This window comes from Phycomyces blakesleeanus (assembly GCF_001638985.1).
Source record: "Phycomyces blakesleeanus NRRL 1555(-) unplaced genomic scaffold PHYBLscaffold_5, whole genome shotgun sequence".
NCBI lineage: Eukaryota > Fungi > Mucoromycota > Mucoromycetes > Mucorales > Phycomycetaceae > Phycomyces > Phycomyces blakesleeanus.
Window position 1 is genome coordinate 2,359,224 of NW_017265138.1, and position 22,405 is coordinate 2,381,628.

At 32.3% G+C, this 22,405-nt stretch overlaps 4 protein-coding genes across 4 annotated transcripts; 2 read left to right on the forward strand and 2 right to left on the reverse strand.

Moving 5' to 3' along the window:
- Positions 1-705: 705 nt before the first annotated feature.
- PHYBLDRAFT_142699 (hypothetical protein) lies at positions 706-2,430 on the forward strand (the record flags this gene model as incomplete). The annotated part of the gene is made up of 8 exons (XM_018430856.1): positions 706-893; positions 984-1,086; positions 1,180-1,243; positions 1,351-1,460; positions 1,530-1,733; positions 1,826-2,047; positions 2,118-2,182; positions 2,259-2,430. 8 exons carry the CDS (start codon positions 706-708, stop codon positions 2,428-2,430), a joined length of 1,128 nt encoding a protein of 375 aa, XP_018295236.1.
- Positions 2,431-3,941: 1,511 nt separating this feature from the next.
- Positions 3,942-5,851, forward strand: PHYBLDRAFT_101433 (hypothetical protein; the record flags this gene model as incomplete). The annotated part of the gene is made up of 7 exons (XM_018427640.1): positions 3,942-3,977; positions 4,198-4,244; positions 4,420-4,445; positions 4,511-4,576; positions 4,898-5,018; positions 5,118-5,365; positions 5,733-5,851. Coding segments are annotated over 7 exons (663 nt in total), but the record flags the coding sequence as incomplete, so codon positions are not given.
- Positions 5,852-8,549: 2,698 nt separating this feature from the next.
- On the reverse strand, positions 8,550-11,287 carry PHYBLDRAFT_180366 (hypothetical protein). Its single transcript, XM_018438302.1, has 7 exons — positions 10,880-11,287; positions 10,471-10,763; positions 10,269-10,324; positions 9,661-10,193; positions 9,384-9,539; positions 9,268-9,304; positions 8,550-9,125 (listed from the first exon to the last, which is right to left on the reverse strand). The coding sequence occupies exons 1-7, from the start codon at positions 11,280-11,282 to the stop codon at positions 8,741-8,743; spliced, it is 1,863 nt and encodes a 620-aa protein (XP_018295238.1). The 5' UTR covers positions 11,283-11,287; the 3' UTR covers positions 8,550-8,740.
- Positions 11,288-14,313: 3,026 nt separating this feature from the next.
- PHYBLDRAFT_165686 (hypothetical protein) lies at positions 14,314-17,546 on the reverse strand (the record flags this gene model as incomplete). Its single annotated transcript, XM_018435281.1, has 9 exons — positions 14,314-14,364; positions 14,556-14,598; positions 15,072-15,169; positions 15,654-15,705; positions 15,737-15,766; positions 15,939-16,042; positions 16,085-16,099; positions 17,329-17,382; positions 17,520-17,546. The coding sequence occupies 9 exons, from the start codon at positions 17,544-17,546 to the stop codon at positions 14,314-14,316; spliced, it is 474 nt and encodes a 157-aa protein (XP_018295239.1).
- Positions 17,547-22,405: the final 4,859 nt, after the last annotated feature.

Consider the following 22,405-nt stretch of genomic DNA (forward strand, 5'->3'; position numbering starts at 1 on the left):
TTCTTTTGCTTACTTGATATACCTTTCTTTCCTTCAAAAGTGCTATAAAATCATACCAAAAATCCTACCAAGAAATATCAAAGACGATATTTTGACGACAGAATAATAAGCCTGTTTTCCTAGTATTTTTTCTCTTAAAAAGTAAAATAAAATCGTTTTCTTCCCACAGCAAGAACAATAAAGCTGATCAGGTTTCTATTGATTCCAGTTTAACTTGGATCTCCCAAGACCAGTACTACACCAACATACGCACAATCAGAGATATAATGCGTTAGAGACTCGTTATATTCAGGGCAATTAAAGAAAGAACATGTATAATTTATTTATTTTAAATTCTTTGGTGAGATTTCTAGAGTACATTAACATCCTTTGACTATTACTATACAGCACCCAATATTACCTTTTTTGTCTATACTTCTTCCCTCTCTTTATCTAAATTTTTATATATATCTACATATATATTTAAATGTGTACTCAAAGTAGACAACTGTCATTCAATATAAAATAATAATAACAATAAAAAAAACAGTGTCACGAATGTCACAGAAAACTTGCTTTGAACAAGCAATAAACTCATTTACAGCTCATTCAACTCTTTATTCTATTTTTTTTTTGTTTCCATTTTTGACAAGTGATTCCCTTTATCTTATTAATTTTTACTTTCAAAAAAAAAATATACACAATATTATAAACACTTTATAAACAATGGGAATCCAAGGTCTCACAAAACTGATTTCCGAGCAGGCTCCAGCAGCAATCAAGAGTCATGAATTCAAAAGTTACTTTGGTCGCAAGGTAGCAATTGACGCGTCAATGTGCATTTACCAGTTTATGATTGCAGTCAGACAACAGGATGGCCGAGTATTGACCAATGAGGATGGTGAAACGACCAGGTACATTATAAAATAAAATACAAATAAGAAATTAATATTGAATCTGACTGACATGTACAATAAAAATAATAATAATAATAATAAAAAAAGTCATCTTATGGGTATGTTCTATCGTACTATCCGTATGGTAGAAAACGGTATCAAACCAGTCTATGTATTTGATGGAAAGCCTCCTACCATGAAATCTGGTGAGGTAAAGAAAACAACAACAACAAATAGTCTTTTTTTTTATGTATATTCAATATTCACAAACTAAAATTCAATTATATAAATTTATAATTCTTAGCTTGCAAAACGTAAGGCTCGTAAGGAAGATGCTTTAAACAAAATGGAAGAAGCCAATGAAGTTGGTAAGTAAACTTTTTTTTTACAAGCAAGCAAGAAATTAAATTAATTAATTAATCAATTGATCGATATTATTATGATTATTATTATTAATAATAATAATAAAAAAAAGGTACTACTGAGGATGTTGCACGCTTTGAAAAGAGAACAGTGCGTGTGACAAAGGAACACAACCAAGAATGCAAGAGATTATTAAAGACTATGGGTATTCCCTATGTTGAGGTGAGTAAAGCAAAAAAAGGGAAATCAAGAGAGATGATTAAAGTAATAAATAATAATAATTAATATTAGGCACCTACTGAAGCAGAGGCTCAATGTGCTGAACTTGCAAAAGCTGGAAAAGTATTTGCTGCTGCATCCGAGGACATGGATACAGTTACATTTGGATCTCCTGTATTGCTCCGTCACTTGACATTCTCTGAACAAAGAAAGATGCTTATTGATGAAATCAATCTCGATGCTGCATTGAAAGGTATGGAGTTGGATATGCCTCAGGTAAAAAACAAACAATAAAAAACACATACTATATATCTTTATATTTTCAAATGACCATATGAATATATACTGATGTTGCATTTAATGTGTAGTTTATTGATCTGTGTATTATGATGGGATGTGATTATGTGGAGACAATCAAGGGTGTTGGACCCCAGCGTGCATTTGCAATGATCAAAGAACACAAGACAATCGAGGCTGTAATTGAACACCTGCCAGAGAAGTTGAAGGCTAATGTACCCGAGAACTGGAAGTATGATGAAGCAAGAGAATTGTTTGTTAAACCAGATGTACTTCCTGGATCTGAGGTTGACGTGAGTAATGATTATTATTTTATTTTAGTGGATTGTGTTGGTATTAATCATATATATTTTAATGCATTAGTTAAAGTGGGAAACCCCTAATATCGATGCAGTTGTTCAGTTTATGGTCAATGAAAAGGGATTCAAGTAAGTAAAAGTTGGTTTTAAGTGCTATATATGTTTATCCTTGTATTTATCCTATTCTGCTTTATTTCATTCATAGTGAAGAGAGAATTAGAAAGGGATGTGAAAAGTTGGAAAAGAACTTGAAGACTGCTTCTCAGAGTAGAATGTTGGACTTTTTCAAGGCATCTCCATCCACAGCAGCTCCCAAGAAGCGTGGTGCCGAAGACACTGCTTCAAAGACTGCCAAGAAAGGACGCAAGAAGAAGTAAAAAAGGGATATATACATATAAAAGGCATAAAGGCGGGAAACAAATGATTATAGTCAATAGTCAATAATCATCATCATAATCATAATCATCATAATTCTTCTTCTTCTATTACAATACTGTACAGTACAAGAGTATATTTTCTCATGTTTTTTTTTTAAAAAAAGAAATAGCATTAAATAAATCAATCATTAAAAAAATAAAATAATACTTGGCTTCATGAAAATACAATATAATTCATATGCCTTTTTGTAAAAAAAGAAGATCAATTCTTACAAGGAAAAGGATATGATTTCTATCATAAATATTGTTTCGATATTTTTATTTTCATTTATTTTATTTTGTTTCAAAAAAGAAGAAAAAAATGTAGGACGCTTATGGTCAATTGCCAATCAAGGATCGAAATCTCCGACAAAGGTTTTACTGCGACTTCACATTCTGGAAATGTAGTTGGGTGCAGGTTCAGAATATTTTCAACTGAGCTACAACATTCCTACTTTCGAATAATTTCGTGAGATATATGGTTTGAAAAAGGAACGCAATCAGCTTCTCTATTTATACGTTTAATAATTTTTTTTTTTTAAATTTTGAAAATAACAGTCCCGCAAAAAAAACTAACTTTTGTGACTTGTAATGTTTTTTATTATTGATAGTCCGGGTTGGCCATTCATTTGTCCGATAACTCACTCACACACACACACACACATATACACATACATAATTTACAGTATTACTTTAATAAACTATACAATCTTAACTTATATTGAAAGAGAGAGAGGGGGTAATGTACTGCAATAGAACTGAAACTAAAAAAAATGAATTCAAAAGAATTTACCTGAATTCAGGTAAGTTGTGCAATAAACCGCTTAATATTTAACTTTCTCTCTTTTACTTCTTTTTGAATAATTGTGGCTGTTGAATTGAATACAAAAATATACTAATAAAATTGCTTTTTTTTGTAATTTGACATCAATTCCTACATAATACAATTCATACTGTACTGGTTGAGCTTTTCTTTTGCTCATCAATTGAATTAGATTTACCTTTTTGTATGTATAGATCAATATTTGTCACTCCGTATTAAAAAAGTAACCACCAAAAAAAAAAAGAATTAAAAAATTAAGCACCATATCCACTCCTCCTCCTCCTCCCGCCTTCCCCCCCCTCTCCATAGTGCGCGTGACGAAAGCAGTCAGGTTACTCCTCATCTATCTTTCTGTTTCGCTTTCTCTCTCTTTCTCTATTACTACCACTACCACCTTCTTATATATATATATACATAAACGCACATACGCACGCCTATATACATTCATACGAACCCACACACATATTTTATATTTATATATAAAATAAATAAATAAATAGATAGATAGATAGTAGCAACATTGTATATTACATATATATATATATATATATATTACCTGCCAACCATGTCATTACTCCCAACTACCAATGAATATGCCTCAAGTTCTCATCGACAGCGACGTTCATCACGTTCTATTCCACTAATTATTCGGAGAATCTTTCGATTCCCTCAAATGGACTTTGAAGTATGTCAACCCAGAAAAAAATCACACACACACATATATATCTACATGCATATATACATACATACATTACATGCAATTGAATTTACAAAAAAAAATTAAATGAAATATCATCTCGTATAATTTCAAGAAAGGAAAATATGAAACAAAATGAAATGAAATGAAATGAAATTAAAGGGAATGAATGTGTTAAGAATTGATTGACTGATTGAATCCGGATTAGTTTGCGATGTGGCAGATGTGCTATTTGTTAATTGCTCCCAGAAGAGTGTAGGTATAAACATATAAGAAAGAAGAAGAGGAAGAAAAAAAAAGAGAAAGAGATGATAATGTGTAATGAGCATCAAGACAATGGTTAATCTAATTTAATTTAACCTAACCTAATCTAATTATTATTTTCTAATGATGCTGATGATGCTGATGAATATCAAAAATTATTATTTAGATATCGAAACATATATTACCATAAACGTAAGTAAGAAAAGCAAGTAAAATTATGCTGGTAAGGTGGACTTTGAAGTAACAGGATTGGACAGAAACCAAGAATCAATGGGCACGAGATGATCCAGCCTTTTTGGTATTATTAGCATCTTTGTTATCGCGTAAGTAAAGAAAAATAGCAACAACAACAAAAAACAACAACAACAAAAACAACACCAACAGCAATAAAACGGTAGCATTAACGGTAACAGTAATACTAAGAATGCTGATAATAGTAGTAAAAGGCGTGCTGAGAGAAAAGGAACAATTAAAAAAAAAAAGGGGGGGGGGTTATTATTATTATTATTATTATTGTTACTCTTATTGGGAACTACTTTAGAATAACAATTGGATTATTATTATCAATGCACAGTGCACAATGCACAAATTACCAATTGCCAATTACCAATTACCAATAATTATCAATATCCATTATCGTGTAGTGTCCGCTGTGGCATGGGGCTTTGCGTATGGACTAGGCTTTGTGGGAATTTTGAGAGCAATGCTCTTTATGGTTCTTGTGGATTTTCTCTTGGTTGGATCATTGGTGGCTACGTTCTCTTGGTAAGATAACTTAAGATAAGGTGTCGTGCTTTGCATGATTGAACAAATTGAACGATCAAAATAAATAACTAAACATATGTTCTTCTTCTTTTGGTACAGGTTTGTCACCAACCGCTTCTTGGCACACAATGCAATGGCTCATGCGGTAGAGCAAAAGGTTGAGTGGGCCTATGCATTCGATGTCCACTGTAACTCTTTCTTTCCTGTCTTTCTGGTCCTCTATGTCGTCCAATTCTTCTTTGTACCCCTGCTCCAGCGATCTAGCTGGATATCCATCGTAGTCGGCAATACCATGTACTTTGTGTCTGCGGTGTGGTATGTCTACGGAACCTTTTTGGGATACAATGGTACGTCTTTAAACATAGTATTATTATTATTATTATTATGATTTAGTATTAAAAAAAAAAGGAAAAAGAAAAAAATATATAAAGACAATGAAGGGTAAAAACAACAGCAATAATAATAATAAGGAAGAGGAGGGAATGGAGATAGAGATAGATTAAAGAGAAAAAGAGCAAAGAGTAAAGAGGAGAAACTAGGCTCAAAATGGATTTTCTCTCTCTCTCTCTCTCTCTCTCTCTCTCTCTCTCTTGTTCACTATCTGGATTACTCTCTTTATCTGCGTATATATATAAGTGTGTGTGTGTGTATGTATGTATTTAATTACTTACTTATTTCTTTTTGTGGGTGGGTGTGCATCATATTGTTCTTTAGCTCTCCCTTTTCTGGAGCACACTGAGCTCTTTTTGTATCCGATCATCATTTGTATCATATTGTTCGCAGCTTCTCTTTTTGGGTTTAACATCAGCCAGTCAGTGCTTGCTTTGTATTTTGGTTAGAAAATGGTAATACCAAAACAAAGTTATTGCACTTCCTGGGTGCAGATCAACACACACACACAAAAAACAACCAAAAAAAAAAAGAATAATTACTGCTGGCTATTTATTTATTTATTTTCCCCAAGAAGACATGATCATGTCATATATATACATTTATACACATATTTATATATGTGTGTATGTAGCACTTTGTGTGTACTACTGTTTACTCTCTACATTAGTACGAAAAGAACAATGGGCAACATATACGCTTAAATTTACTGCTCTTTCCTTTACATATATATATATTGATATATTGATATATTGATATTGATATTTATACTCAATCGTTTAATTCTAATTCTCTTATCCCTAAAAAAATCAACCAAGCAAGATATATATAATTGTATACTTCTTCTCTTCTTCTATCATCATCATTACTCTTATTCCTCTTTCTTTATTAAAAATAATAATTCATATATACATTTAAATGTTCAATCAAGTTCAAGACAGAAATATTGGCTATTGTGATGAAAATTATTATGGAATCGAACCTCTTCCTATACGCTCCAATGCCTGTGTCATCTGCTTGGTGTGCTTTACCTGCAATGAGGTACCTTTTCTTTATTTTTTTTTATATCTATATAGAAAAAAAAAAGAATAGCAAATATTTTCTATAGAGCAATGATATCAAAAGAGCAACAGATCCACCAAATTCCATCACCATCCCCACAAATAAATCAGATAGAAAATAAAATAAAATAAAAAGGCATTTGCTTACTAGTTTGTTATACATGAATATTAAATAATCATAATTATAATTTTAATAACTCTATAGACTTATGGTACCCCCAAGTGTACATGTCAGGCACAGAAACCTCGCCGAGGAAAAAGCATTCCTGTGCCTGGAATAGACTCCAGGTCAGTAAAGCTCAACAAAATGAATAGCGTGGAACGGGCCTATGCTACCAGGTGGCTGTCTCGACAAGCCCATCATCGACACCTGCACACCAACGAAAACAGAAACTCAAAGACGACCATATTCTATTCCACCAATGAAGTACCTCTCTGCAAAAAACACTCTAGTGCATTCTATCGCGTCCAGAAAAAGTGGAAATCGTCTCAAAAACCAAGAGGTCGTGTCTTCAAGGAGCTCCACGCCAGTCCAAACTGTATCCAGCCTGTTCACTCCTTTCCGACCCTCAATCAGTCAGACAATGGGTTTCATGGTGCCACCGTCTGGCAGAGACACACAGATGAACAACCAATGTCAGCCGTCTTCAGTATGCCGTCCATCGAACAAAACTATGACACCATTGTTGAACGTCCGCAGCATGGTTATCTCGACACTGTCCTGTCGCATGACTCGGAAACTGTGTCTCCAAGGAGACATGACTCGGACGAGAACCATCAGTACATCTACAATCCTCAGCAAGTCGGTCACTTTGACCATTCCCACTCCCACTCTCATCCTCACTCTCATCCTCACTCTCACTCTCACTTTCAGTCAAGCTCTGCATACAACCAAGTATTCCGACCCGAGTTTTCTCCCGAATCCCCACAGCTGCCCTTCCTCTTCTCTCCAGCCGTGATTCCGCAACTGAATACTAACAAGAAACTGTGTGTGAGTTATCCAGACCTGGACTACATCCAACCAAGCCAAAATCTCGCTATTCACGAAACAGCCGCCCGAGCTCTGCGCCTTCCTAGTCTAGATAACCACCCGTTCCTCCCACCACACCAGCCAGCCCTGAGCCCCCTCCAGATCCAAACCGTGACCCTCCGCAACATCCCACTTCATTCCCCTCCTCATGTCCTTCGACTGCACCCAATTCCATCCGCTCTAGGAGACACATACATTGGCCTGCTGGTGCACAACTTGGCAATCAATGCTCACTTTACCTTTCGCGATCTACTGAAGCAGCTTCAGGGCACCGACGCCAGAATTCCCAGTGGAAAAAGACTCGTGTTCACTAATCGAGAAATGGATCGCCAGTTCCCTATCGACTATCCAATTCGTCAAGTCATCCCCTATCCACATTCAACGCACATGGAATTTCTACTTGGATACGACGACGAGACCTGTACGATTGACTGGGAAGTGTTACAAGACAGAACACAAGAAGCTGACAGACGTCGCAGAAGTCTACCTCAGTAAATCAATTCTACACTAATTTATGAACACTCTTCTTCTTCTTATTCTTCTTTTTATTTTATTTAACAGTTCATTTAGAGCTTGTACTATGCCATCTTTCTTTCTTTCTTTCTTTATTTTATCATTTTTTCTTTTCGTAGAAGTTTATTCTTACATTATAATTTCTTTTTATTATTTACTACTATTATCTTCTCTTCTTTGTTATAGTTGCTTTCGATTCGAGATAACCTTTTTTTTTCTTTTCTTTTTTTTGCATGTCGCTTTCTTTATTCCTTTTTTTTTGTTTTTGTGCTTGCCTAATTTTGCTTCTATTTTTTTCCCTTAATTTCATTTCTTTGTTTTGTTTTCAAGAGATAAATAGGCCATTCTTCTTCTAAAGAGGTCATATCATGCTTTCTTTATAATATATAAAGTGATAAAATATATACATATATACACAGTTAACAATGCACCGTCCAAACCCAAAAGAGTAGAGATATTGCATGGTCTATCTTAATATATGCATAAGATCCTTGTGAGTGAGTGAGTGAGTGGGTGAGTGAGTAAATAGTTTGGTTTGGCTTGGTTTGTCTTTGTTTTATTTTTAAAGAACAAGAGGAAAAAAAAAGAACAAGAAAAATCATACAATGAAAGCAAGGAATATAACAAGGAATAACAATAAGGAAATAAATATATAAACAAGGCAAAGCAAGGCAAAGCAAAGCAAGGCAGTCAAGATCCAAGAAGTATATGAATTTTAATTATCCGTCTCAAGGTACTGCCTGGACATTGATTGTGCTGTACCGTTGGTTCTGTGCCATAAGCTTGGCTTCTTCGCCTTCTTCTTCCTCATTGTCTTGGCCACCTTGGAAATTGCCTTCGGTCATTACGATTCTTTTTACTCTTCCGGACCGCAGACCGTCACAATAATTTGCAGGAAAGTGATCATTGATGAAAAAGGGGAACAAGACACGGAAGGCGACCTTTAGAAACGATTCTTTGGGAAGTCTTCGGATCACATGCGAATTCAAGAGACCGGAGAGATGAAGGAACGAAATGGGTCTAACAGAAACTGGCTCGTTTGTTTGTGGGTTCGGTGGGTAGAAGGTAATATTGTAGCTTGCACTGATGAAAACAAGTGTACCAGGAGGAGTACTATACGATTATAATTATCGGACGCATACAAAAAAAAGTTTGAGTTAGATATATATATATGTGTGTGTGTGTGGAACAAACAGGGCACATCATTGTATGCTTGTCATTTCTTCTTCTTTTTTTTTGGTGGGAGATACTTTACTAGTAACCATTCCATCCTGGGATACGGGCCACAACATCTACAAACAATAACAAAAAGTATGATTAGTGATGTGTTTCATGCTACACAAAGACACAAGTAGAAGATGTACTACACACCATTATTGTAAGCATGATGGAAAATCTTGCTTGACATTTGGGGGGTAAATACTCGAGAGAATTCAGCATCTCCTACACGGGGTTGTCCATAAGTGTAGAGACCAGAGAATATTTCAAGAAGAGGACTTTCAGACTGCATCATCTTTGCCAAGAAAGCTATCAACAACAGCAAGAATAGTAATATGAATTTAGCTGGTGACAAGTTCAAATACACACATACACATGTATCTAGTTTAAATTTTTCAAAAGATCCTTTATCTTTTTTTTTCTTTCTTACTTGTTGCAAGGGCACCTCCTAGAGAGTGACCAGTGATGTAGAATCTCTTCTTTCCAGGCTTTCTGAGCGTGCCAGTATTGTCGAGCCCAATAAACGGAGAAAGTCTGTCACCCAACTCATCCTTTCTCAATCCAGGACGCTCACATAGATCCATGATCCAATTCTCTGCTTGAGAATACATGCTGTGACTTGTGATATCTGTGTCGTGTCCCATCCAGCTGCTGTCAATAGGGTCTACAACATGCTTGAACATGTGAAGGGTCATGAATCCCAGAATCTTTTTTAATGCCGTGACAGCAGACGAGATGGTCCTGTACAACGAAGCACCACTCAATTCGATGTGAAGGGTAATTCCTGTATCATTGACTACAGCTGTCGTGGATCCTTCTTCTGGTTTCACGCGAGGTGCGGGGTCTCCCATTGCATTCCAGAATCCTTCGTGTACTTTACCCATACTAGCAGTTGGCGAGCTGATGGGTTTCATATTAATGTTTAAGTTGGTAACAAAGTTCTGCATATTGAGAGGATTGGTTCTAAATAGAAGCAAAAACCAAAAGAAAAGTCAATTGCTATAGTTATTACTATCTTGGTAGCAATAAATAACTCACCCTCTAAAAACCAGAATAATATCATCTTCTTTTTCCACAATAAATGCACAGATATTCTTTCAATACATAAAAAATCTCCAATTAGCTCTTCTTGATCACTCATGCGCTCTTGTATACATATATGTATATGTATGTTTAGGTGTGTCAACAGTTCATTATTATTATTATTATTATTTTTAAAAAAATAGTAATTGTCATTTACCTTGTAGGCCATGGGCTTAAATGTATTCTCAACGTCAAATCCAGCTCGACTGAGCTCGTATTTAATAAGCGCGATATCTTCATAAACCAACTTGCAAGCAACAGCCAATGTGTATGCAAGAGGCTGAGAATATTTTGGACGTTGCATTTGATCCGTCAAGAACCCTTTTTGGTCACCTGGTTGCACCGAGGTACGTTTCTTGAGAGCAAATTGCTCACTATTCTCTAAACACGGTGCCTGAGGAATTGTAGAATCAAACATGTCAAAGTTGGGATCGGCAGCATTGCAAACGGCTGTAGGTAGAAATATATATATATATATATGTGTGTGTGTATGTGTATGTGTGTTGAAACATGGATACATAAATATAAGTAAATATTATTATTATTTGCGTGCGTGTACCCCTTACATATATATCGTTCCGATGCATGTTTTCCAACAAATCTACCGAGAAAGGTACGGACCAGACGATCGCTCATGATAATGAACATAAAACACACGAAAAAAATCGATCGGACGACTAGAGAAATACAGGGACCGAGTATTCTGCTGGCGGCAAGATTTTTGGCGATCGGGGCGAGTAAATGGTTGATCTTTGTGAGGAATGAGAATACATAAGGAGTACCATGCCGCAAGGTTTGGTAACTTATAAAGATGGCGATGAATAGTCCAAACACAAAGAATGAAGAAGAGTAAAGTAGGTATGCAACATATTTGCGGCCTTTTTGGTAAAGGTGGTATCCAAATAGTGACGGTAGGGCTGATATGATGGTTGACAGACCAAAGTATATTTTGTTTCCCGTAGCTCCCATTGTGTGGTTGCAAAGGAAGGGATTGGAAGAAGGGGGGAAAAGGGTAGGTTGTAAAGAAGAAGAATAAGAAGAAAAAGGCCTAAACTCTATAAAGTATGTGTAAAGATGAGTATTGAAGATCACGTGCAAGTGCAAAGACGGACAATGATCTTGATCCAAGAATACTTTAACAGTTTTCTTTTTCTCGCTCTCCCTTTCAATATGTATATATTTCTTTATTTTTCTCTTCCACACACACACACACATATATATATATATATATCCGTATATGTGGGTGCTTAATTAAACAAGGATAAGGGTGAGCTATCATTGTTGCCCATTAATTTTCAGTGGTGCGATTTGCAGTCATGAGATTTTAATTTTTTGGTTGCCATGAATCCAAAACCCCAAAATCCGGTACTTTGTTACCCTTTTCCGGTGAGCAATAATACGAGTAAATAATTATATATTGCACATGTTTATTACTTAAACATGAGTTGCTACGATTAAATCATGAGAATATCTGTCTTTTCTTGGGGGGTTTGAGATTATTATTATTATTTTTTAAAAATAAATAAATAAAGAGCAACTCAATGGTCTTTATTACCAAGCCTTCTACCATCTTCCTTTGCTTCTTTATTTATTTCTTTCTTTGATATAACACATACTCAATCTGATCTCTATCAATTCCTTCTTTGCATAGTACTCTATTCATTCTTGTTTTAAAGAAATCCACAGAACAATATTTGGTTACTATTATAAAGTGTATTGTATCAACAAAATACACACCATGAAACATAGTCTTTGTTTTTGAAAATAATAACCTTCCCTTTACTTTCTAATACACACACACACACATCATACTTAAAAGAAGAGCACCTGAATATCGAGCCATAAAGTAATTGCTCTGCTTTTATAAAATTGATGATTTGATTGCTCATCCGAAATGAGAGATTTGTTTTCATTTTAAATGAAAAATAAAAAATGTAAATGTAATCAGCAATAAAATTTATGTCGTATTGGTGTTAACATTTGCTTTTTTTTTAAAGAATATACATACAAAACTATTGTGTTACTTGCGCATGTTGAAACAATGTATGACAAAAACATTCTCTCTTCTTCTTCTTTCTCTTTTTAGCTCTGGAAAACAAGAGCTTATAAGCAAAAGCTAACAATAAAAACAAATGTACCAGCTAGTAAAGTTAAATACGTGGTTAAATGTATAGTTACTAGGGTAAAAAAAAAGAGTTTCCAGATTTTGCGTACTGAAATAAAAAAATTAGCCAAGTGCCAAGAGAAAGTAGGTAGTATATCTCACTTACAAAAAAATGGATATGACGTAAACTACCACTACGGAAATAAAAAATAAATAGGGCAATTTCAAAGGCGACTCTAGAGGATGCTTCGCGTTAATTTTTTTTTGACCTTTAACTTTTATGGATAACCATGTATGTCTGCTCTCCTGTGGATATAAGATTTGCTTCATATACAGGGAAATCCTTATATTTAAAGTAATACTCTGTTAATTAATGCATATTTGTATCTACTTTATGTATTTCAAACTTTTATTGGATAATAGGCATTCATTATTATATGGTTACATGTTTCTAAAGGCTATTTTATTGTTTGTTATAATATAACATATACTTTATTATATTGTAATTACCGTACAATACCTGTCTTTAGCCATAATTAATTTTTCAAGACAATTCTGTCTATCTTGACGCCAAACCATCTCCTCACAACCACTCCTTTATATTCTTTTGTATGTCTTAGCTCCTGGAGCAACTTGGGCATCGATCCTTTAACTACTTCCCTTTTTTTGCCAATCTTGGTCTCTGTATTACATGAAAATCGATACTAAAATCCTGTACAAACATATTTTTGGGAGAGCTTGGAAATCAATTATAAACCAACTGTCGATTTAAACGGCAAGGATTTCCAAAATTAAGAACATATTTTGACGAGGTTCAGAGGATCAATTCAAGAATATTAGCCCTCGTATTTCCATCCTAAGCTTCTTTTATGCAAAATACCCAAAATTCAAGCCAGTCATCAACCTTTATTCTGCAAACCTTGGCTCTACTCATCCACTTTTTGTTTGTTCAGCTTGTCCAGTTTGCCTCTTGATCATGGTAGACGGATCTGAACCTCCTAGCGAGTACCACGAGACAATACATGTATGTAGGAGTGAGAAAGCTTCTTTGTAAACACAGATTTGGAGTTTGATTGATTGATGAGCTTTGTATTTTTAAGCATTGTTCTCCGTGCTCTCAGCTATCCCTTTAAACGTTCAAGCAATTCATCAACCCTCGACCATATCACCACATTCAGATACCAAAACTTAGCCTGTCATGGTCTTTTAAGGTGAATATTATAATTAGCTTTCATTTATTCTTATTCTTATAAACCATTTCAGCTGTACCAATTCAAACCGTTTGGCGAATATGAACTTGTTACGTTTGAAGCATCTTTTGTGGAATCAAGATCTTGTCACTGTCTTGAACTTCGGGGATAAACTTGACCAATTGAGACATCATAGTACTTTTTCCTAATATATTTATCCATGTTATTCATTTTGAGTTACAATCATAGCAAGATAAAATAAGAAAATGTGCAATTGAAGCGTATATATATATATCAAAAAGGATGAAAATTAAAGGGGTGGTCAATTGAAAGCTCTTTTTCTTTTCAATAATAATAAAAAACAAACAAAACAAAACAGATGCTTTTGGTTCTCTTTGTCGAAGTTTAAATAGATTAAAAAAAAATATGGTAAATGTAAATAACGGGCCTATCAGAGCGATAAACCATACTTGATCTCTTTTTGGACAAATCTTTTTTTTTTATTTTAAAAAATGAACCAGCAAAAACAGGGCATTTTCGATGACCCGATTCTTTAAAGTAATTTTATTGGTTAAGCAAATAAAGGTCGCAATTGTCCACCCTCAATGCTTAATCGAAAATTCAACCTTGAGAAATCCCCTTAAACCTCAGAAAGTCTTGCAAATATCTCCTACTAAAAGCGCCCTTTTTATTTTCTATTTTTTTTTTACCACTGTAATTTAGTGCCAATCAACAACTTATCGATTTTAATCATACTCTAAAAAGTATATATATATTCTTTCTTTCTGGAAAGTTATAATGTAAAAGGGAGAGTTATTACATAATATTATACGCGACTTGATATTGAAATGTATAAAAAAGTGATTCATATGTGAATGACTTTTAATTCATTTTTTCTTCTTACTGTTTAAAATAGCACACAACAACACAAAATCCATAGCTTTTAACCTTACTGATAAATGTAACTAAGGATCTGTCAGCATTACCAAGCCTATATATATATAAGGAATAGGGGATTGTCTCTGAGTTACTTTTTGTAGGATATTCTGTTCAATGCCAGATAGTTCTTCCAAAAGTTTCAATCCTGGTCAAGGAGTTCATATTGTAAATAAAGTATAAGTTTTCTTACATTTTTCTCTCTCTTTGGATATTTGGACATATATATATATATATATATATGGCTTAATAGGAATAAAATAACCTTTTTATATATGTAACTTAGATTAATTCATTTGTGCATATATACGTTTATAAAAAATATATACATTTTACAAGCGTATTAAAGCAGGATAAAATGTATTATAACATGTTGTGTTGCGTTTTTGAGTTAGACATCTCATTTTACTTATGTTTATTAGATTTATTTATATATTACATATATATTGCCAGCCTTATATGCCACTGTACTTGTTATAAATATATATATATATATCTATATATTAAAGATCTTATAACTAAACCTACAAATCAATAGGAATCTTGTTACTCCTATCAACTTGTAGCAGCATAAATTGCTCTTCATCAATAACCTTAGTATAAAGATAAACAGCAATAATAATGAACTGTAATACACACATATATTTATACCTATAAATAGAACAGATCAAATATATGTATAATCTCTTTTCTTTTTGCTGCAGCAGTTTTGGAAGATTTTTTGGTCTGCCATATATATATTTTTCTTTTCTTTTCTGTCTTTTGGCTACACTAATAGTAAGACTCTAAAATTGTATTTAAAACGGCCTGCAATTATCTCGATCGATCTTTTCAACAAGAAATAGCATCATCATCATCATTATAATAATAATAATTACAAGTGCAATCAATAAAGAACAGGCAGCATTGTATGACACACATGGCGAATGAATGTTTTAATTATTCTTGTACAAGGATTATTGAGAACATTTTTCTTTTTCTTTTTTGTTAATCACAGATGTAATTGCCAAGTACTATTATATGGATTATATGGGTGGCTTCCGTTGTGTGATGGGTTTCACAATTTCCAAGCTACAGATAGCTATAGCTGTGTATTAATACAAGTTGTACGTGTACAAGGACATTGAAAATCCTTAATTTGATAGTATTAATGGTTACTTGACTGTAATATTTATATATAAGCTCAAACACACCATACAACAGACAACGCAGTGCTAATACTGCTATTATATTAGATTGTTTGTCTATATTTACATATAAAGTATTATAGATAGTTAGGGACCAGATCCGATTAATAGGCACCATAATTAAAGTCACATTTCGATATCGCAGTAAATATTAACCCGGGGTTTAAACAAAACGTCGTGTCTGTGGAGGAAAGGGAAAATTTTTTACTTCTTCTTCTTCTCTGTATCTTTCGAGTTACTGTATTTGAGTCGAATAGTGTTAATAGTATCAAAGAAGGGCTGGTGGGAATTTAAAGTTAGCTTGTAAACAGACTACCTATTATATATATATATATATATGTATATATATTGTACCTGTGTAATACTAGTCTAAAATATAAATCACAGAACCGAAAAATACAAACAAAAAAAAAGTATTTCTATTGGTCAAAGAGTATATTTCTATTGCACGTCCCGACTTATTGGGTCGGGTTTATTTGATCTTTTTTTTTTTTCGTTCTTCTTTCTCTTCTTTGTACGATATAGGAGTATTTATTGAGGTTCAGATCAAACTTATTTTAGTAATTAAACTATAAAGTATTACTATTAGTGGTTTACTTTTTACAAAAAGCGCGCAAAAAATCACCTTTCCACAAAAAGCTACTCATCGATTCAAGCGTCTCTGAACACAATATGTGTATATATACTTCTTTTCTCATTTTCTAAAGAATTGCAGTCTCTTGGCTGTAGTATTTACAGCTATGTAATTATTATTATTCTATATAGCTGCATCATTGATTACAAAAAAAAAATAGCGCGTAAAAAAAATGTAATATTTTCTTGATTTTTAGCACGTAATATTTAAATACTGAAATGTGTGTGTGTGTGTGTGTGTGTATTGTTCTTTATTTCTTCTCAGAAGAGGCCATAGCAAAGGAGCATTTGTATAAATATGTATATAGTTAGGCTTGTAAGGAAAAAAACAGCTCATAAGAAAGATTGCCAGATAGTACATATATTTTCAACTTCTTTATCTCCGTATTTCTTTATAAAATGTAGCAGAAAGTAACGGCTCATTAGCTACTATTTAACGACTTAGAAGAAAAAGAAACCAAACTGCCTTTTTTTTTTTGCACATACTAGTATTTTCAAGGCGTTAACAGTTTAAAGGTCGTTTTATTGCATCAATAATTATTACTATTATTATGAGTATTGGTATTATTATTTAACGGTTCAATGCTACTTCGGCTACGTTATAGTGGTTTCACAAGGAAGCGCGCTTAATGGCTAGCGTACAATCCTAATACTGTGTGTAATTTTAACTAGTTTCATACGCTTTGTTCTCATTCAAAAAAAAAAGTAATATGTACATGTAAAACTAGCTTATCGTAAACGGCCTATCGTGTGCTTGCTAAGTATCCAGGTACCAGAAAAAAAACGACTTCTCGCTGATTCTTTACATAGAGGCGCTTTAAGATACGGCAAAATATATATCAAGTTACCCAGAATTATTTCTTTAACTTTTTTTCTTTAAAAAAAAACTAAGCCGTTTATAAAGAGTTTATCCATTTTACCTTTTTTGTTTTTTTTTTAAAAAAACGTATATATTTTTATTTTACTTTAAAGAAGTCTAGAAAATTATAGCAGTTATATCCTACAACTTGTGGACCTTGCTTTTATTTTTGTGTATATGTATATATTTATGGGAATTGTATCTAATAGTTGAGTACATTTTGGCCAATAATATATTTCTTTGTTTCACGGTTTTTTTTATACAAATGTTTCCTTTTTTGTTTCAGTATTCATGTACCGAGATGTAGTTTTCCGATTTATCCATTCTGTTCGACAGACGCGCCAGTTTCTTTCTTTCTTTTCTTTTCTTTCTTTGTTTCTCTTTGGTCACTTGCTTCCTTTATTTAAACCTTGTAAAATACACATATTGTAAAGAAGTGCGTGAATGTAAGTTTAGATTCTCGTGAATAAATAAATAAAGCAAGTAAGCAGCAATAATTAACGTCTAATTGAACTTTACTTATTTACTTATTGGTCTTTTCCTCCTAAAGAAGTTTTTTTTTATGAGAATGATGATAATTGGTACCAATATTACACTTGTGTTTTTAATGGTGTACAAATATGGTGGAATTTTTCTTCTTTTTGCTAACCTTCCCCTGTCCCTAATAGACAGTATAATCTAAAGTTGCATAGAGACCCTTTGTTTACTAAAGGCAAAACATCTAAATAAGGATTTGATGCGCAAAGATGCTTATTTTTTGTTTTATTTTATTTTCTAAAAAAAAAAAGAATATGCGATTATTTAAGTTTTAGGGACATTTTGAAAATTCAATATTTGACAAAATAAACGCCTGTACTTCTTTATCAGCCAAGTGTAACAGAAGAATGGAGGCTTTTGTAACCAAATAAGAGAATAAAAACAATGTCAAAGCTTTATATCCTTTACTTCTCCATATCTCCTATATTCACTTAATCCTTGCCTTTTGCCTTTTTTTTCATCTTCCTCACCCTTCCCCTACTGTCTCTCCTGTCTCTCTCTCTCTCTCTCTCCGTCCCCTTTATTTCTTATTCGTCCAAAGGAAAACTATCTTTCTCTTTTTTTTTTTGTAAAACAAAAATAAATACATATAAAGCCAATAAAAAGAAAGTCTTGCGAGGCTATATAAACATATTTTATTATTATTATAGCAATTTGTTGATCTGAAGAGGCTGAATATTCTTATCCTCCTTTTTTTTTCTTTTCTTTTTCGTTACCTTTTTATTTTATTCTTAAAATGGTACTTATTTCAACCAATCTCCGTTTATCCACATAGTCTCGACACCTTGAAATTATCAAAAAAAAATTGGTTTGATTTATTTTTAACCACAAGACGGTTTAAAATACCATGCCTATTTTGCTTTGATTGCTGATTAATAAAGTCTATGATATACTACAAAGAAAAATATTGCTTGTAAGATAATCATAAAAGATGCAATCCAGGGTGGTACAGCGGAGTGGACCAGAAAGTAGTAGGAACGCTTACAATCTCCATTATTTCCTGTAGCATCAAAAAAGAAACAGGCTTATTTATTGTATTTTATGTTCACAAGGCAAAGAAAATAACAGGGGAAAAGTATCTACTTGTTATATTAATTGTAAGATATATATATATAGATAAATAAAAATATAACGATAAAACGCTGAATAAACAATATGATTACTATTAATTCACATATTTCTCTCTCTAAAGACCATCGTCTATCAAACTACAAAGCTAGCCTGGAAATATCTTTACTTGCATAAATACACACACGTTATGCATCATAAACCAGGCTTTGTTTAGTATACTATAGAGTGCTATATTATATTATGTCAACTAAGAGGAAGAATATTAATGAGTGGAGATATAGTATTACTAGACAGAACGATATCTTTAGTCGGAATACGCATTCCGTTTTAAACACCCACCCAAAAAGAAACCAGACTGTGAGATAAACAATTAAGATGGTAGCACGAGTAGAAGGCTATTTAAGCTTATATATGTATTTATATATTTTGGGCAACAATCAATACGTTTGTTGGGTGGTAATATTTAGGAATATCAACAAAGAAAAGAAAAAGAAAAAAAGAACCCTGTAATATTCACACACCAAAACTCTCCCACACTCTCACAAACATACATATTCATACGCATATACACACGCACATGGACAAAACCCCCATAGAAAGTTACAGCTTAAATAAATAAATAAATCAAGGTTCACATATATACATAAAACACACCGGTTTGAATAATGTGGGCGTGGAACGTTCTTTATTCTATTCAATTTCTTGTATATCAATACACTCACACACACACATATATATATATATATATTCAGTAATTTTTTTTTCAAATGTTTATTTAGACAAACTCTCTTGTCCAAAGAGGAAATATAATCAAACATGATTATTAAAAAAAAAAGGGAAAGATATAGTGGTTGCACATCAATATATACTACCAGTGATAATCATTATTCTCATGAAGTTGTATTGGTATTAACCAAATAAAATAAGAACCTAAGCACATTTTGGTCGAATTGCTTTGATTTGATCAAAATCAAATTAACAAGACATTTAGCTACACAGAAATGAATTATTTCTCTTAGTATTATAGATTTCTCCGATAATCCTTGTTATCCTGAAGAGAGACAGTAACACGACTTTGAGGTTAATATAACGATACAGCAAAGTAATAAAAAGAGAGAGAGAGAGAGAAAAACACACGTAAACCTACACGTACAAGATCCTTTATATATATATATATATATAAATTGATCAGTCCTGTAGTTGATATTAGTAGTTTATGTTTTATGACAAAGAGAAGGCTTATGGTGTATATTAAATCAATTTATAAAAAAATATTAATTACATTCCCAAGCAATAAAATATCAAGTACTTTTCTACTGATTTTCTAAAAGAGCAAGAGAGACAAAGATTGCAAGGAGACAATTATTAACAAATTATATATAATTATCAACAGTGATATTTGAAACAAATTGACATTCTTTTCATTATTAATTTGATCAATGCATTGGAGATGATGATTCAATTAATACATACATACATAGATGCACATTGAAATATCACATATTTTATTTGTATAAAATAAAATAAAATAAAAAAGAATATTGAAGTATTGACTAATAAAAGATAAGAGTTTTTGCTTTTTATTATAATAATAGGATGGTCAGTGTGACTTTAACAAACTGATAGAATATTATTATATGGAATCGATTCCTACAGAGCCACATATATAATGTATATACATACTATTTAGGCTGCCAGAAACCAATGTTTTGGATATTCATTAGATTATTTTCTGTAAATAACCTATCATTTTGTGCACATTTATATAGGTATAAAAATATACGTACAGGCATACGTATCTATGTATTTTATGTAGGTATTTATGTATATTTTTTCTTCTAAATAAAAATAAAAATAAAAATAAAACCAGAATCCATCGTACAAGATATCGTACAACAGATTGATTACAGAAGGTTTGCAAGTCTTACGGCCATTCCAGTAGGTTTCTTTTTCTTTCCGCGACTTTAATATAATATCGTATAATGTTCTAGTGCAGAGGTATTTAGTATAGCATTTTCAATTTGGTACCTTTTTATACAGAAATAATATACTACTTGTATTTATAGAGTAAAGAAGAGCAAACGAAATATAACACTAAAATTCGGAGTTGGCATGCACAATCTTATTAAAATAAAATGTATATATATATTATAATAGCCATGTCGAATAACTTACTTTTTTTAAATTATACTTAAAAATATTATTTTTTTCTGTATTAAAGAAAAAAAATATATTAATCATCTCAGGTGAACAAAAGGTACAAAATTTTGTGATATAAATAATATTCGTTAAACGCACACACACACACAGAGAGAGAGAGATATAGGTATTATATTGTATAAGTTTTTTTTTTTTTTTTAAAAAAAAAAACAATAATTCGGAATGTAAAGGTGAGTTTAGGATAATTCACAGTCTGTTCCAGATAACTGGAACAAATGAATATGTAATTATTAGATTTTGATCTTTTTGATCTTTTTGATCTTTTTGATTTTTATGATTTTATTTTGATTGTATACCGTAGATTTGGTTCTCATACAGTTCGTGCTATTTTTCTTTTTCTTTGTGGTTTCCAAATGCCGTCTCAAGGCGTAGGATACAGAAATCAAAAAAGAAATATATATAGAGTACAAGATATATAGGTCCTTAAATATGCTTGGTGGACGTTACGCCAAAAATATTTACGAATATAAATATAAATACAAAATATAAATATCTGTATATATAATTATTCCTTTCAAGAGAAGAATACATAGTTACATAGTTGCATAGTTACATAGATACATAGATACATAGATACCTGTATATATATATTATTATTATAGTTATCGTTATCATTGTATAGACAAGTGCACACCGCAAACTGTGCTCTTGGTGAAAGAGGGGGGGGGGGGGGGAGAGAGAGAGGTATTGATAAACGTGAGTTCTTTCAAATTATTAGTTCTATTTTATTTTAATTTTAAAATAAAATAAAATAAAAATTGTATATAAATATATATATTACCCGCTCTGTATTTTGAGTATTTTTTTTTTGTATTTTATTTTTGATCAAACATCTGTCCTTTCCCCCAAATACAAATGAGTATGTATTATACTATTTATATATATTATATATTCAAAAGAATAATACAAAAAAAAAAGACGGCTTCTGACCTCCCTGTTAGATATCAAGCTTTTTATATACACACATATACAAAGGAAAATCATTCAAGCATAGATAAAATAATAATTCAAAATAATTAGGTTTGCAAATTATAATTTAAGAAATACAAATATAGTAAAATAGAAGGATCGAACGAAATGGAAGGCGTCGGGGAGTACCATTCTGGGTCGAACACACGCACACACATTATAATACATTTTTACTCTATAAAATATATATACAAAACACACACGCACTAAAAAAAATAAATAAAAAATAAAAAAAAAATATAGTGAGATAATCGTTTTTTTTTTATTTTTTATTTATTTTATTCAATTTTTTTTAGCCGGCTTTTCAAAACGTATTCTCGATGTTTCTTTCCCCTTTTCTGTAATATTCTTCGCTACTTCTTTCACTCTTCTACACCTCAGTTTCT